General features: G+C 46.2%; 1 protein-coding gene across 1 annotated transcript; it reads left to right on the top strand.

The window, feature by feature from the left end:
- The first annotated feature begins 949 nt into the window (after window positions 1-949).
- On the top strand, window positions 950-15,898 carry LOC126252193 (protein Shroom2-like). The gene is made up of 2 exons (XM_049953064.1): window positions 950-1,030; window positions 15,389-15,898. The coding sequence occupies exons 1-2, from the start codon at window positions 950-952 to the stop codon at window positions 15,896-15,898; spliced, it is 591 nt and encodes a 196-aa protein (XP_049809021.1).
- Window positions 15,899-17,079: the final 1,181 nt, after the last annotated feature.

Below are 17,079 nucleotides of genomic sequence, written 5' to 3'. Positions count from 1 at the left end.
TATGGTACATTTCATCACAGGACATGGCCCTGTACCGCGTGAGTCTGCAGCAGACTAATAGATGCACATGCGGGGAAGAAGGTTCCCCTGAACATACTGTCTTCTTCTGCGGACAACGCGCGAACATAAGACACACAGTACACGTAAATCGCCTGAACACACAGAACGAACTACATGCCATAATACGCGACCCGGAAAGGTGGACTGAACTCAACAAACTAACGGACGAAATCTCGAAGATCCAACAGATAGAATACTTGCGCAACAGACCCTACCGAAGGCAAGTCGGTCCAAACAGACATCACGATGCCCAGGGGAACACAGATACGATTAGCACCACGAGTGATGAAGAAGAAACAGATACAGACCAGGGCACAAACACAGATATTGAAGCGTCCAGCACGGATGATCCATAGTGTCAACCAAGTCAAATTCAAAGAACAGAGTGGAACAACCGACAAGAGGTGCACAAGTCACACACAATCCTAACAACAGATTGCACCTTATATGTAAATAGTTAACAGCATCTCCATGTCTAATAAGAGCTTAAAGGTAGGTACCTCTTCAAGGGACCTACGCCTTCCGTTAAGAGGCAGCGCACAGTCTGGATGGAAGGATCTTAACTGTGGTCTCTCTCTTTTGAGCCCAACCCGACGGATACCTATGGTAGATCGGGGAAAACCACCGTTCAGGTCGTGTTGTCGGCGGGGCCGGGAGGTGCTTGCGCCTGATGTACTCTACTAGGAGCCTTGTAGGCTCAACACAAACCGTTAGCGTCATTACCTTATTACTTTTACCACATGTACCCTTTCATTAGCAGCTTTGAGCCAAGCACAAAATCAGTTACCTCTTTATTGTATATCGTAAATAGTTTAGCAGGCTGGACATGGAGGTCTTAGTTTCTAGCTTTAACGTACCCTAACCTCTTCTAGTTAAGTTAGTTTTTAGGATGGTAGTTGTTAAAGGCATCGTGAGCGACGGCCAGCGTCTTGAGGGTCATTCCAAGACCCGGGCCGCCGCCCACAACCAGGTGACGGGCAATATTATACCTATCCCTTCTCTATTCAGTTCTCTTCCTTCTTTCTAAATATTTAATTCGTTTTGTTTATTAATATCTTACTTGATTTTGTATTAGTTATAAGTTTTTCTAATGCTGCACAAAAAAAAATATCAAATGGATCTAAACAGAGCCCGCCTCCACGTGGCAGGATACGGGCAACGGTGTGAGCGGGGACGGGAGCCGGTGTGGTGTTACTTTCAGTCACTCCGGACCCCGGACCCAGTCACAGCGGCTAAGTGGCAACATCCCACCATAAGAAATTAGACGGTGGGTCATAAAATATAAGCAGCTAGTGAAAAAAAAAAAGTCGGCGCACGAGCGATGGGACACAGCATTTCCGAAGCAGCGGTGAAGTGTGGATTTCCCGTACAACCATTTCTCGAGTTGACTGTGAATATCAGAACTCCAGTGAAACATCAGATCTCCACTGAAACCAGAAAAAAAATCCTGCAAGAACAGGATCAACGACGAATGAAGAGAATCGCTCAACGTGACAGAAGTGCAACCCTTCCGCAAATTGCTGCAGATTTCAATGCTGAGCCATCAACAAGTGTTCGCGTGTCAACCATTCAACGAAACATCATCGATATGGGCTTTCGGAGCCGAAGGCCCACTCATGTAACGTTGCTGACTGCACAACATAAAACTTTACGCCTCTCCTGGGCCCGTCAACTACAAAATTAGGCTGTTGAAGACTAGAAACATGTTGCTTGGTCGGACGAGTCTCGTTTCAAATTGTATCGAGCGAATAGACGTGTATGGGTATGGAGACGACCTCATGAATTCATGGACCCTGTATGTCAGCAAGGGACTGTTCAGGCTGGTGGAGGCTCTGTAATGGTGTGGTGCAGCTGGAGCGATATGGGACTCCTGATATGTCTAGCTACGACTCTGACATGTGACACATACGTAAGCATACTGTCTGATGACCTGCAACCATTCATATCCATTGAAACTTCCTGGCAGATTAAAACTGTGTGCCGGACCGAGACTCGAACTCGGGACCTTTGCCTTTCGCGGGCAAGTGTTCTACCAACTGAGCTACCCAAGCACAACTCACGACCCGTCCTCACAGCTTTAATTCTGCCAGTACCTCGTCTCCTACCTTCCAAACTTGACAGAAGCTCTCCTGCGAAACTTGCACAAGTAGCACTTCTGAAAGAAACAGTATTGCGGAGACATGGCTTATCCACAGCCTTGGGGAGGGGGATGTTTCGAGAATGATATTTTTACTCTGCAGCGGAGTGTGCGCTGATATGAAATTTCCTGGCAGATTAAAACTGGGTGCCGGACCGAGATTAGAACTCGGGACCTTTGCCTTTATCGGACAATTACTCTACCAAGCGCACACTCCGCTACAGAGTGAAAATTTCATTCTGGAAACATCCCCCAGGCTGTGGCTAAGCCATGTCTCCGCAATATCCTTTATTCCAGGAGTGCTAGTTCCGCAAGGTTCGCAGGAGAGCTTCTGTGAAGTCTGGAAGGTAGGAGACGAAGTACTGGCAGAATTGAAGCTTTGAGGACGGGTCGTGAGTCGTGCTTGGTTAGCACAGATGGTAGAGCACTTGCCCGCGTAAGGCTAAGTTCCCGAGTTCGAGTCTCGGTCCAGCACACAGTTTTAATCTGCCAGGAAGTTTCATATCAGTGCGCACTCCGCCGGAGAGTGAAAATTTCATTCCGGTATTCATATCAATTGTGCATTCCGGCGGCCTTGGGCTATTCCAGCAGAACAATGCGACACCCCACGCGTCCAGAATCGCTAAAGAGTGGCTCTAGGAACACTCTTCTGAATTTAAACACTTCCGCTGGCCAGCAAACTCCCCAGACATGAACATTATTGAGCATATCTGAGATCCATGGCAACGTGCTGTACAGAAGAGATCTCCATCCCCTTCCCCCCGCCCCTTCCGTAATCTTATACAGTTATGGACAGCCCTTCAGGATTCATCATGTCGATTCCCTCCAGCACTACTTCAGACATTAGTCAAATTCATGCCACGTCGTGTTGCGGCACTTCTGCGTGTCCACGGGGGACCGACACGATATTAGGCAGGTTCAAAATGGTTCAAATGGCTATGAGCACTATGGGACTTAACATCTTAGGTCATCAGTCCCCTGAGGACACCACACACATCCGTGCCCGAGGCAGGATTCGAACCTGCGACAGTAGCAGTCCCGCGGTTCCGGACTGTAGCGCCTAGAACCGCCGGCGATATTAGGCAGGTGTACCACTTTGTTTGGCTCTTCAGTGTGATATTGGCAAACGACGTATCTATCGTGAGAGGCGAGAAGTAAAGGTTGGTAACCAACACAGGAGTGAAAGCGAGAGCAGAGACAGCGTGCTTAAGAACTGCCTCCAGGGGCCCAGGGGCACTTCGGTCTCTCGAGACGCCGCCGCCCCGCCAGTAGTATTTCGCTTTAGTACCTCCTGCCGTAATGGCCGGAGAACCGAAGCTACCGAGGAGTAACGGACACCACTAAAGCTGCCAGTATGAATATGTAATTTTCAATTAGAGCTCTCCTCCATTAGCAGCGAGGCGGCGCGTAATTAAATTTGGCCGGCGCGGTGTGGAGTGGCGGAGTGGCGTTCGCCCTGAAAGTGGCGCCGCGCAGTTTGGAGGAAGCGGGCGCAGCCGTCCGCTCCATCCAAGGAGGCGAACTGGAGCCAGCCGGCCGCTTCCAGGCGCTTCCAGGCCGCGCCGGTTAATAGCATATTTTAGGGGAAATTGAGGTCGTTTAAAATAACATAGGCCTACCTTCTGCGCATCGGGGGGATGTTATAAAAGCGTGCATATTAAATAGCAGCAGCGCCGCCTCCCCGCCGTAAGGGTTGGGCGCACTGGGTCCGCGCTGGGCCGCTCGGAGGGAGGGTACGCGCGGACTAAGAACAAGGAGTTAATATCCGCCCACCAGATAGCATCTGCTCTGCGGGGGAAAAATTAAATCGGCCTATTAATTAACTCGGGCTACATACCAATATTCAGCCCTCGGGCCGTTTCTCACTCACCCCGTCCCTGCCGAAACCCTCCCATCCCCTTACAGACTGACGGCGCGGTCGTCTGTTGAGAAAATTGTTCACGTAGCGAGCGCCAGACAGAAGCGGAACTTCCGCTCGGGGGGTGCCTCCCCTTGGTGTTTTTACAGACGCAGATGATCAATTTGGAAGTGGCGTGGCGTCGTGACTCAAATAAAACTGAATAATTTCTTCGGTGCTGCGTCGCAACTCGTCTGTTAATGTCGCGTTTCATCGCGATAATACAGGAGCTATGACTGTTAACGCGAATCCATTTTACAAGTGCACTCAACGATTAACACCATGCTCTGTATCTAAAGCTGTACTGTGGAGGCCGGTGTGTGCTGTGTGGCTGCTGATAAATAGAGCACCACCCTCATTTACCGCCCCTTCCTATTAAATTCGCGAATGTTACTGTTGGAGTTGTTCGCTGGTCTGACTTTCTGGTGCGTGAAAAGGAAAATGTAACAGGGTAGGTAGAGCAGGGATGACTATTGTACGAGTAATAAACTTCGAGTCTCTTTGTCGTCTACAGCAATCATTAAATCGCCGCTGAGTGACACAGAACTGAAACATAGTGTTCAAAGATAGTACATCAAATTCCACTCCCTTAAGGTTGTCTTTCTGTGTCTAAGTAACTCACTAACCTATTGCCGTACGGCTCAAACACCTCCCCAGGCTCAAAAAAAAAAAAAAAATTAATTAAATTAAATTTAAAAAAAATGTTCAAATGTGTGGGAAACCTTATCATCAGTCCCTAAGCTTACGCACTACTTCACCTAAATTATCCTAAGCACAAACACACACACCCATGCCTGAGGGAGGACTCGAACCTCCGCCGGGACCAGCCGCACAGTCCATGACTGCAGCGCCCTAGACCGCTCGGCTACTGTAGAATTAAAGCTTTGCTCACAGTACAGGGATCAATATTCGTTTTTCTTCAAGTCATTCACGAATATATGCCATGTTACTCACGCACTCATTTAATAATATTACGATATATACAGGGTGAGTCACTAACTATTGCCACCAAGAATAGCTCCGAAAGTATGAGAGGAGCTGAAAAGTTTGTGGGACAAAACTTGCGTGGGAAAAGGGGGCCATAATATAACGTTGGTCTTTTGTTCCTAGGTGGGGTCGCTTCAGAGATATGAAAGTCAACTTTGTTTTTCAAATGGGATGCCATAGTTTGGTACTTATTTTCTGATAGTGGCTATCGAGACGAATCCAATGATGTGTAACAGTAATATCTTTGAAGGTCAACGAAGGTCAAAAATGTGGCATGAACGTCATTTACAGAAGGTGTTCGAAGTGATGACCATTGGTATCAATGCAGTGCTGCATTCCTCTTATCATGGATTGAGTGGTATTCCTTATTACATCGGCAATTATCGAAGCACATGATCTGACAATTCTCTCTCGCATATCTTCAGGTGTAGTTGGAAGGTCTTTATAAACAATGTTTTTTCGAATCTCCACAAGAAAAAATCCAGAGGCATCAAGTCTAGCGAACGAGCCGACCACAACACATCTCCTCTGCGTCCAATCCAACGATTTAGGAATTGCCACTGCAACTCATTTCTAGCCATCAGTGTAATATGTGCCGGACACCCATCGTGTTGATATCACATTCTGCACCTTATTCCTAAAGGTATTTCATCCAATAACAGACCTAATGTTTCTTGCAGGAACGTGGTATACTTCCCACCATTAAGATTTCCTTCGATGAAATAGAGGCCTCTAACCCTGTCCTCCAGAATCCCACACCATACATTCATCGACCACTGTTTTTGGTGTGCAACTTATGGCAGCCAATATGGATTTTAAATTTCCCAATAATGCATGTTATGCAAATTAACATTTCGATGGGTCGTGAATGTAGCCTCTTCAGTAAATAAAATCCAATTAATAAATGTGTCATCCCTCTGAATCTGAAGTTGAGCCCATCATCACAATTCAATGTGACGCATACAATCCGTACCAGTTAATTCTTGGTGGAGCATGATCATATTTATGGCAATGCAGAACACGAACAATACTACTCTGAAAAAAATGGCTCTGAGCACTATGGGACTCAACATCTTAGGTCATAAGTCCCCTAGAACTTAGAACTACTTAAACCTAACTAACCTAAGGACATCACACACCCATGCCCGAGGCAGGATTCGAACCTGCGACCGTAGCAGCCCCGCGGTTCCGGACTGCAGCTCCAGATCCGCACGGCCACCGCGGCCGGCTACTACTCTGACTCATGCCAGATTCCCATGCGATTTGAGGGGAACTAATACAAGGGTCTCGAACCAGAAAGGCAAGAGTACTAATTTCCGTTTCCTCGTTAGTAACTCTCCCTCCTTTGCCGGATATGTTTCCGATGCGTTAAAGATACAGTTGTTCTCAATTTATCATACACATATTTAAATGTACGACGTGTAGGGTGAGTACGTTGAGGATATCTTGCAGCGTATGTCTCTAGATCTCACTGAATTTGGTTGGGTTTCTCCATAAATGAGAAGCATATCTACTTGTTCTTCGAAGGAATACACCACTCACATTCTCTTGATTCGACGATACTAGTCTTACCGTTCCTATTAGTGTTGTATTGCGAAACCGTCGAATGATGTTTACATGTCAATGGCACGTTAGATGGATACGCCGTATTCGGCGAGTATTTACTATTTGCACAATATACGAGAGAGAATTGTCATAGCATGTGCTCTGTGATAGGGAATACCACTTAATCCATAATAAGAAGACTGCAGCACTGCACTGATACCAACGGTCATCACTTCGAACACCTTCTGTAAATGAACGTTCATGCCACCTTCTTGACATCCGTTGACCTTCAAAGACCTTACTGTTACACATCATTGGATTCATCTCTATAGCCGCTATCAGAAAATAAGTACCAAACTATGGTATCCCATTTTAAAAAAAACGAAGTCGGCCTTCATATCTCTAACGCCACCCCACCTAGCAACCAGAAAATCAACGTCATATTATGGCTCCCGTTATCCCATGCAACATTTGTCCCACAAACTTTTCAGCTAGTATCATACTTTCGGAGTTATTCTAGGTGGCAGTATTTAGTGACTGACCCTGTATATAAAAAAATGGCTCTGAGCACTATGGGACTTAACATCTATGGTCATCAGTCCCCTAGAACTTAGAACTACTTAAACCTAACTAACCTAAGAACATCACACAACACCCAGTCATCACGAGGCAGAGAAAATCCCTGACCCCGCCGGGAATCGAACCCGGGAACCCGGGCGCAGGAAGCGAGAGACCCTGTATATATATATATGGAGAACATGTATATATAGTCCACGTTTTTGAACTTTCATGCTTAATTTTCGACTGATAACGTGCCTTAATTCGAACTCTGTATTTTATTATTTTTCCTGCCGTAAATATTTCTAAACTTTATATTTATCGTCAATTTTCTTCTTTATTGTTATTTTACCTGCACCGCCCCAAATTGGAGGGAGGCCAGGTGAGCTGTCAGCGGACACAATGTGCCGCTCTTCAGCCACAGGAGACTAATAATTTTAAAAACATAATATCAAGCTAGACATGGCGGTTGACAGAAATAGACGTTTTGCCCGACAAAAATACAAATCGTCGGTTGCGAAAGTTGAATATAACATATTGGTTTTGTGATTAATTTAAAAATGGACACGGATAAATGGAGAATGTTTGTCGCTCACGAATATTTAAATATAGATAGACAGTTGGATAAGGTAAAAAGGAAAGGCAGATGTTTTGACTGATTAAAAGACATAAATAGACGAGTGAAGAGATGAGAGGCTGTTGACTGCCAGGGAGAAGGGAATCAGAGGAACGTAGCATTTAAAGGAAGTGCACAGGAAGAGGTTTGTGTGGGTGGATGTTTGGAGAGGGACGGGGGAAGACTGAAGAGGGATGCGGTTCCGAATCAAGACGTAGGAAGTGGGTGAATAGGGTTGGAGGCGAAGGGAGCCCTGACAAGGTAAGAGTGGTAGGTATCTCCTAGATCTGGTAGGACGGGTAAATAGAGGGCCGGATTTCAAGGTCCAGTACGGGAAAGTGATTGGAAGCTTCGTTGGGAGAGGACGCGGAGGATGTGGAGCTGTAGCGTTGGGGGAATGTTGGTAGAGGTGCGGCAGAATACCAGCACCAGGGAGCAGGCGGAAACTAGGGGGAGGGGTAATGTCGAGTTTAAAAAAAAATGGTTCAAATGGCTCTCAGCACTATGGGACTCAACTGCTGAGGTCATTAGTCCCCTAGAACTTAGAACTAGTTAAACCTAACTAACCTAAGGACATCACAAACATCCATGCCCGAGGCAGGATTCGAACCTGCGACCGTAGCGGTCTTGCGGTTCCAGACTGCAGCGCCTTTAACCGCACGGCCACTTCGGCCGGCTGTCGAGTTTACGTAGGATATTCGAAGGTGTTCAAGATGGAAGGCTGGAGAATTTTATAAGTTAGTAGAAGCTGCGGTTGGGGGAGGGTAAGCAGATCCGAAAGGCTAGGCGGAGTGTATGGCGTTAGAGGATCTGCAGGAAGTGATAAAAGGAGGGCGAAGCGTAAGTCCATATCACTTTCGCATAGCAGTTATTGTCATGCTATGTGTGCTTAATTATCCTTTTCTCACGTTCGTAGCTCACTGAGTACACTTCACTGCCTTCCGCAGGGATAATATAATGAAAAACTGTTTTCGACAGATACGGTATCTTTCTTTTTTGGATGCAGCTTTCAATTACTGTAAGGTAGATTTGAGCTGTAGAAAACATCAAGTCACGTGCTGCAGTCCTCATTGCATCCAGAGTTGGATCTTTTGAGATTCATGCTTCTTACTAACAGATGTTAAGCATACAAGCTGCAGTTTATATCTGCAGTACACGTGTTTTCTCTGTAAGAGAAGACGCACCTCATAGGTTGTGTTAGAATGATTTAAAATCATGTTTGCATTTGTACTGCACATACTGAAGGCCTCTTAATATATTACGTTGCGCTATGAATGCGTGGTCACTACGTAATATCACTGATAGAAGTCAGTTTGCGTTGTGGATCATTAATGCGTCAGAATTTTGTAAAGTAGGAAAATGTTTTCAGGGCATTAGTATCGGAGTCAAATTACACTGGTGTGCAATGATTAAGGATGAAAGTAACTTTCGCATAACATGTTATTGCCAAGTAATACAGCTCGATGAAACTTGGACGATAAATAGAAAGAATTTCTACAGTATAGTACAGAAGGCAGCTGAAAGAGATACGCGATGAGATGAACAGAAATGACACTTTCATTCAGAAGTTACACAGAAGCCACCAGCATTTATAATGGTCCCCTAGACATTAAAAAAGGCGAAAGAGGGTTGTTAATAGGGTGTGTGATCACTACGGACGTCAATTCATGCTCTGCAAGTGCACCCATGTTGACCACAAGATTGGTAAGAAGTTCTAGTGGTAGGGCGTACCATTTCTCCAAAAATATTCAAATATGTGTGAATTCCTAAGGGACCAAACTGCTGAGGTCATCGATCCCTAGACTTACACACTACTTAAACTAACTTATGCTAATAACGACACACACACCAATGCCCGAGGGTGGACTCGAATCTCCGGCGGGAGGGACCGCGTAATCCGTGACATGGCGCCCCTGACCACGCGGCCACTCCTCGCGGCAACCATTTGTCCACCTGCACTGTTGACAAAGGTTGGATGTTCGTTGGTCGTCGTGGACGTCCCGCAATACGTCTGCCCAACACATCTCACACGTGCTAAATAGGATTTAAGCCGGCGGAACGGTGAGGCCAGTCCATTCACCGAATATCCTCTCGTTCCAAGAGTTTCTCCACCAGCGATGCGTTTAGCGCATCGTCAGGACCAAACGCTCACCTGTAAAGACGCACATGGGGAAAGAGTACAGTGTCACAGTAACTCTGACCGGTGAGTATACCATGTTCAAAGATTTGGAGATCAGTACGTCCAAGTAAAATTATGATTCCTTTTACCACAACATGTGGACCACCAAAATGAGCTTGGCCGACGTTGTTCCTGGGTGCATTACCTTTTCCCTTCTCCCCCAAAGTGAGGGTACGTCAGCATCATGCGTAAGCTACTTTCGTCCCTTAGTACTCGGTGATACAGGTCTGCAGTTCTGCGGGTCGTGTTGCGACCCTTCTTATAGATCGAAACGACCTGTGCCTTTATCTAGTCACGCGTCTCTCTCCGTTGTTTCCTCAACCTACGATAAACCATTAAAGAAAAGGAGGACGTAATTGGCACGCCACTGGCAAACAAATTTCCAGTGCTCAAGGGTTCTGTACACTCGTGATGATTTACACAGGAGATAATTGCTGAGTAAGTAGCCACAGGGGATGGAGTAAATAGTTGATGGAACTAGAATGTCGTCAGACACTGAACTGCTCGGTGGAACGGCAGTCACCTGCAGACGCAGGAAACAGATACGATATCAGCGCAACTTATTTTATCTTGGAACTCTTCCATTTGGTCCGTGTTTGCATATCAGAAATTGAGTCCGCCTTGATGCAAAACACTTTGTTATTCGTTTATTTCTTTATTTTCCCATACTAGTTTCGGCGACAAATATCACCATCCTCAGTGGGTTTTTTAATCTAAAACGAGCAGAAAATAGCATGCTTATAGAAACACAGTGGCACGTTATTACATTTTTGCTATTCGTTTTTTGAAATATAGTTTTCTATGGACGCCTTCAGACTACCATATTTACTGTATCTTACAGCACGTTTTTGAGAATTATTGTCGCTGTTTGCGACATATTTTCTGTGTGCTGCTTTTTTTGTCGTTTTTACTCAGTGAACATCATGTCATCTGCAACTGTGTGAGCGGCTGTCAGCAAACAAAATACTAAAAGGTGAACTTCGTATGTCAGCAATATACACATGGGGTTGCGGTAGTGTTGTGGGTAAGTACCAGCTCAGTACACGCCAAATAACTGGACTCCACAATACTACCGCAACTCAAAGTGTATATGGCTGACATACGAAGTTCATATTTCAGTATTTTCTTTACTAACAGCCGCTAACATAGTTGCAGATGACATGATGTTCGCTGAGCAAAAACGGCCAAAAAAAGCGCACAGAAAATATGTCGCAAACAGCGACAATAATTCTCAAAAACATGCTGTAACATACAATAAATAAGGTAGTATGAAATTAACCATAGAAAACTATATTTCAAAAAACGAATAGTAAAAATGTAACAATGTGCCACTGTGTATGACCATGTTATTTTCGGCATGTTTTGGATTAAAAATCCCACTGATGATGAAGACTTTTTCGCCAAAACTAGTTTGGGAAAATAAATAAATAAACGAATAACAAGGTGTATCAAGGCGGACTTAATTTCTGACATTGTTGATCAGCGCAACTCTCCAGAACCGGATCGTGGGTGGCAAACACACGACAGACTTCGATGACGATCAGCACTGGCGAGAATGTGTTTACAACACACGAAGGATTTTAAATTCTTATAGTCGTTGATATTGCACGAATTTTTGGTGACAAGATTTGATGTCATCTTCGGATGACTATTACTGACCAACTGGTTTCAGTACATATAATTATACGAATTTTTCCTCTAGATTTGATCAGCACTAACCCCTTTAGTAATATGTGACATTTTTTTTAAAAAACAAGTAATATGCCTCCAGTCCTGGTGGACACTGTAATTCCTGCCACACAGTACCGTATCATGCCGCTAGAGGAGCCAAAACAAAATGACCCAGACCACAGAGAATGTGGAAATGAGTGTGCAGTGATACACACTCCTTACAGTTCTTTTCTCCGGATAAAGATAAAAATACCTTCACTGTGCGACAACAATGTAGAAGTCGCTGACGACAGTGCCACTAAAGCAGAGATATTAAATACCGTTTCCCGAAATAGCTTCACCAAGGCAGACTGACTAAATATTTCAGGATTCGAATCTGGAACAACTGCCAACATGAGTAACTTAGATGTAGATAACCTCGGTGTGGCAAAGCAACTTAAATCACTTAATAAAGGTAAGGTTTCCGATCCAGATTTTATACCAGTCAGGTTTCTTTATGATGGTACTATAGCTCCATACTTAGCAATCATATAAACCGATAGCTCATTGAAACATGCGTATGTAAGCACTGGAAAATTGCACAAGCCACGTCAGAACTCAAGAAAGGAAATAGGAGTAATCTGCTGCGGTACAGACCCTTACCACTAACGTCGATTGGCAGTAAAACTTTGGAACGTATACAGTGTTCGAACCTTTATTAACTCGAACAAAACGATTTATTGGCAAATAGTCAGCAAGGATTCAGAAAATATCGTACTTTTGAAACAGAACTAGCTCTTCATTCTCACAGATGCTATCGACAGGGGACATCGAACTAATTTCACATTTTTTAGATTTCCAGAAGGCTCTTGACATCATTCCTCAGAAGCGATTTCTAATCAAATTGCGTGCCTATGGAGTATCGTCTCAGTTGTACGACTGGATTCGAGATTTCCTGTCAGAAAACTCACAGTTCATACTAACTGACGAAAAGTATTCGAGTAAAAGAGATGCATTATCTGGCGTTCCCCAAGGATGTGTTATATACGCTCTGCTGCTGCTGATCTACATAAACGATTTAGAAGACAATCTGAGCAGCCCTCTTCGGTTCTTGCAGATGATGCTGTGATTAACGGTCTTCAAAAGATATCAGATGATCAAAGCCAACTGCAAAACGATTTAGGCGAAATAACTCTGTGGTACGAAAAGGGGCAGTTGGTTCTAAATACTGAACAGTGTGAAGTCATTTACATGAGCGCAACAAAGAAACCCCCTAAAATTCGGCTACACGATAAATGACACTAATCTAAAGGCTGTAAATTCAAGTAAATGTTTATGGATTACAGTGAAATATAACTTAAATTGGAACTATCCCATAGATAATGTCGTGCGGAAAGGAAACCAAAGACTGCTGTTTAGTGGCAAATACAAAGTGCAACAGATGCATTAAAGATATTGATTACACCACGCTTAGCCACTATATACTGGAGTATTGCTTTGTGGTGTGCAATCCGCATCAGATAGGACAAAAGGAGGACATCAAAAAATTTCAAAGAACGGTAGCTCCTTTTGTATTATCACCAAACAGGGCAGAGAGTGCTACGGACATGATACGTGAGTTGGTGTGGCAATCGTTAAAGCAAAGGAGTTGTTCATTGCGGCAGGATCTTCTCTTGATATTTGAATCAACAACTTCCTCCTTCTACTGTGAAATTTTTTTTTTTTGCGTCCATCTACACTACTGGCCATTAAAATTGCTACACCAAGAAGAAATGCAGATAATAAACGGGTATTCATTGGAGAAATATATTATACTAGAACTGACATGTGATTACATTTACACGCAATTTGGGTGAATAGATCCTCAGAAATCAGTACCCAGAACAACCACCTCTGGCAGTAATAATGGCCTTGATACGCCCGGGCATTGAATCAAACAGAACTTGGATGGCGTGTACACGTACAGCTGCCCATGCAGCTTCACCACGAGACCACACTTCATCAAGAGTAGTGACTGGGCCGCGAGGGATTAGCCGAGCGGTCTAAGGTGCTGCAGTCATGGACTGAGCGGCTGGTCCCGGCGGAGGTTCAAGTCCTCCCGGGCAGGGGTGTGTGTGTTTGTCCGTAGGATAATTTAGGTTAAGTAGTGTGTAAGCTTAGGGACTGATGACCTTAGCAGTTAAGTCCCATTGGACTTCACACACATTTGAACAGTAGTGACTGGCGTATTGTGACGAGCCAGTTGCTCGGCCACCATTGACCAGACGTTTTCAATTGCTGAGAGATCTGGAGAATGTGCTATCCAGGGCAGCGTTCGAACATTTTCTGTATCCAGAAGACCCGTACAGGACCTGCAACATGCGGTCGTGTATTATCCTGCTGAAATGTAGGGTTTCGCAGGGATCGAATGAAGGGTAGAGCCACGGGTCGTAACACAACTGAAATGTAACGTCCACTGTTCAAAGTGCCGTCAATGCGAACAAGAGGCGACCGAGACGTGTAACCAATGGCACCCCATACCATCATGCAGGGTGATACGCCAGTATCGGGATGACGAATACACGCTTTCAATGTGCGTTCACCACGATGTCACCAAACACGGATACGACTATCATCTTGCTGTAAACAGAACCTGGATTCATCCGAAAAAATGATGTTTTGCCATTCGTGCGCTCAGGTTCGTCGTTGAGTACATCATCGAAGGCGCTCCTGTCTGTGTGCAGCGTCCAGGGTAACCGCAGCCACGGTCTCCGAGCTGATAGTCCATGCTGCTGCAAACGTCGTCGAACTGTTCGTGCAGATGATTGTTGTCTTGCAAACGTCCCCATCTGTTGACTCAGGGATCGAGACGTGGCAGCACGATCCGTTACAGTCATGCGGATAAGATGGCTGTCATCTCGACTGCTAGTGATACGAGGCCGTTGGGATCCAGCACGGTGTTCCGTATTACCCTCCTGAACCGACCGATTCCACATTCTGCTAACAGTCATTGGATCACAACCAACGCGAGGAGTGTCGCGATACGACAAGCCGCAATCGCGATAGGCTACAATCCGACCTTTACCAAGTCGGAAACGTGTTGGTACGCATTTCTCCTTCTTACACGAGGCATCACAACAACGTTTCACCAGACAACGCCGGTCAACTGCTGTTTGTGTATGAGAAATCGGTTGGAAACTTTCCTCATGTCAGCACGTTGTAGGTGTCGCCACCGGCGCCGACCTTGCGTGAATGCTCTGAAAAGCTAATCATTTGCATACCACGGCATCTTTTTCGTGTCGGTTAAATTTCGCGTCTGTAGCACGTCATCTTCGTGGTGCAGCAATTTTAATGGCCACTAGTGTACGTAGGGAGAAATGATAATCATAATAAAATAAGAGAAGTCAGCACTCGCTCAGCAAGGTTAAAGAGCTTGTTTTCCATGCGTGCCGTTAGAGATTGGAAGGGTAAAGAAATAGCTTAAGGTGGTTCGATGAACCCTCTGCCAGGCACTTAATTGTGTATTGCAGAGTAATGATGTAGATGGAGATGGAGATTGACATTTTTTTAGATCTTCATCAATCTACTGCGTGTGCCATCCTTTTTCTCGGAAACGAAAAGAAAAGAAAGGGCTCACCACGAAGAAAAACGAATTTAGTGCGTTCGCGACGAGAGATTTGCGAACTGAGCTAAACTGCGATAGGAAAGCAGCGCGCTGAGCGATTTCCGGCGGGCGGCAGATGCAGACATTAGGCGCGCTGAATAGCGGCCGTTTGGCAGCCGTCGACAGCGGCTGGAGGCCGCCCAAGCAGCCCGGAGCCGGGCTCTTGTGGCCTGCCCCCGCGGTGCAGACTGCGGGCCGGCCCAGCCGGGCGTAATTACGTTCCGGGCCGGGCGGCGCGGGGCGGGGCAAGACCGATGCATGTTAATTGGGCCCCTCCTCCGTTCTGCTCGCCTCGCCTCATCTCACATGCCGGCCGCTCGCCGCCCGCCGCCCGCCGCCCGCCGCCCGCCGCCCGCCGCCTGCAGCACGCGCCAGCTGCCGCCCCAGCCACTGTGCCGCGCCGCCCATTTGAATATCGGTCACAGTGCGGCCCCACTGCAGCCTCCAGACAATGCGCCCCCAACACTCAGCGCGCCACCGTAGCTTCATTTACGTCACTTCAAGTTTCCTGGCCACTGCCTGGCGCAATTGTCGTGCCTCGACAAGGCATACTACAGCTACGGCTTCATCCGAACTCCGCAAAGCGCTGGACGCAGATTGACGGCGAGTATACCGTGCAGACATAACACTGGTCACTAAGAAGGTTCTATTGCACCACTGACACGCTCAGTAGTACTACTGACACAATAATCCTGGTTGAATATACACTACTCGCCATTAAAATTGCTACAAAAATGGTTCAAATGGCTCTGAGCACTATGGGACTTAACTGCTGACGTCATCAGTCCCCTAGACCTTAGAACTACTTAAACCTAACTAACCTAAGGACATCACAAACATCCATGTCCGAGGCAGGATTCGAACCTGTGACCGTAGCAATCACGCGGTTCCACATTGTAGCGCCTGGAACCGCTCAGCCACTCCGGCCGGCAAAATTTTTACACTACGAAGATGACGTGCTACAGACGCGAAATTTAGCCGACAGGAAGAAGATGGTGTGATATGCAAATGATTAGCTTTTCAGATCATTCACGCAAGGTCGGCGCCGGTGGCGACACCTACAACGTGCTGTCATGAGGAAAGTTTCCAACCGATTTCTCATACACAAACAGCAGTTGACCGGCGTTGTCTGGTGAAACGTTGTTGTGATGCCTCGTGTAAGGAGGAGAAATGCGTACCATCACGTTTCCGACTCTGATAAAGGTCGGATTGTAGCCTATCCCGATTGCGGTTTATCGTATCGCGACATTGCTCCTCGCGTTGGACGAGATCCATTGACTGTTAGCAGTATATGGAATCGGTGGGTTCAGGAGTGTAATACGGAACGCCGTGCTGGATCCCAACGGCCTCGTATCACTAGCACTCGAGATGACAGGCATCTTATCCACCTGGCTGTAATGGAACGTGCAGCCACGTTTCGATCCCTGAGTCAACAGATGGGGACGTTTGCAAGACAACAACCATCTGCACGAACAGTTCGACGACGTTTGCAGCAGCATGGACTATCAGCTCGGAGACCATGGCTGCGGTTACCCTTGACGCTGCATCATAGACAGGAGCGCCTGCGATGGTGTACTGAACGACGAACCTGGCTGCACGAATGACAAAACGTCCTTTCTTCGAATGAATCCAGGTTCTGTTTACAGCATCATGATGGTTGCATCCGTGTTTGGCGACATCGCGGTGAACGCACATTGGAAGAGTGTATTCGTCATCGCCATACTGGCGTATCACGCGGCTTGATGGTATAGGGTGCCGTTGGTTACACGTCTTGGTCACCTCTTGTTCGCGTTGACAGCACTTTGAA

This window comes from Schistocerca nitens, chromosome 4 (genome assembly GCF_023898315.1).
Source record: "Schistocerca nitens isolate TAMUIC-IGC-003100 chromosome 4, iqSchNite1.1, whole genome shotgun sequence".
NCBI classification, from domain to species: Eukaryota; Metazoa; Arthropoda; class Insecta; order Orthoptera; family Acrididae; genus Schistocerca; species Schistocerca nitens.
The sequence above is the reverse complement of the archived record's forward strand: the minus strand, read 5'-3'. Positions and strand labels throughout refer to the sequence as shown.

Bases quoted from the DNA above. Each gene is read 5' to 3' on its own strand.
- LOC126252193 (XM_049953064.1), top strand. From the start codon at position 950: ATGGTAGTTGTTAAAGGCATCGTGAGCGACGGCCAGCGTCTTGAGGGT. The intron at 1,031-15,388 runs GTGACGGGCAAT...GCCGTTTGGCAG, and splicing joins GGGCCGCCGCCCACAACCAG to CCGTCGACAGCGGCTGGAGG.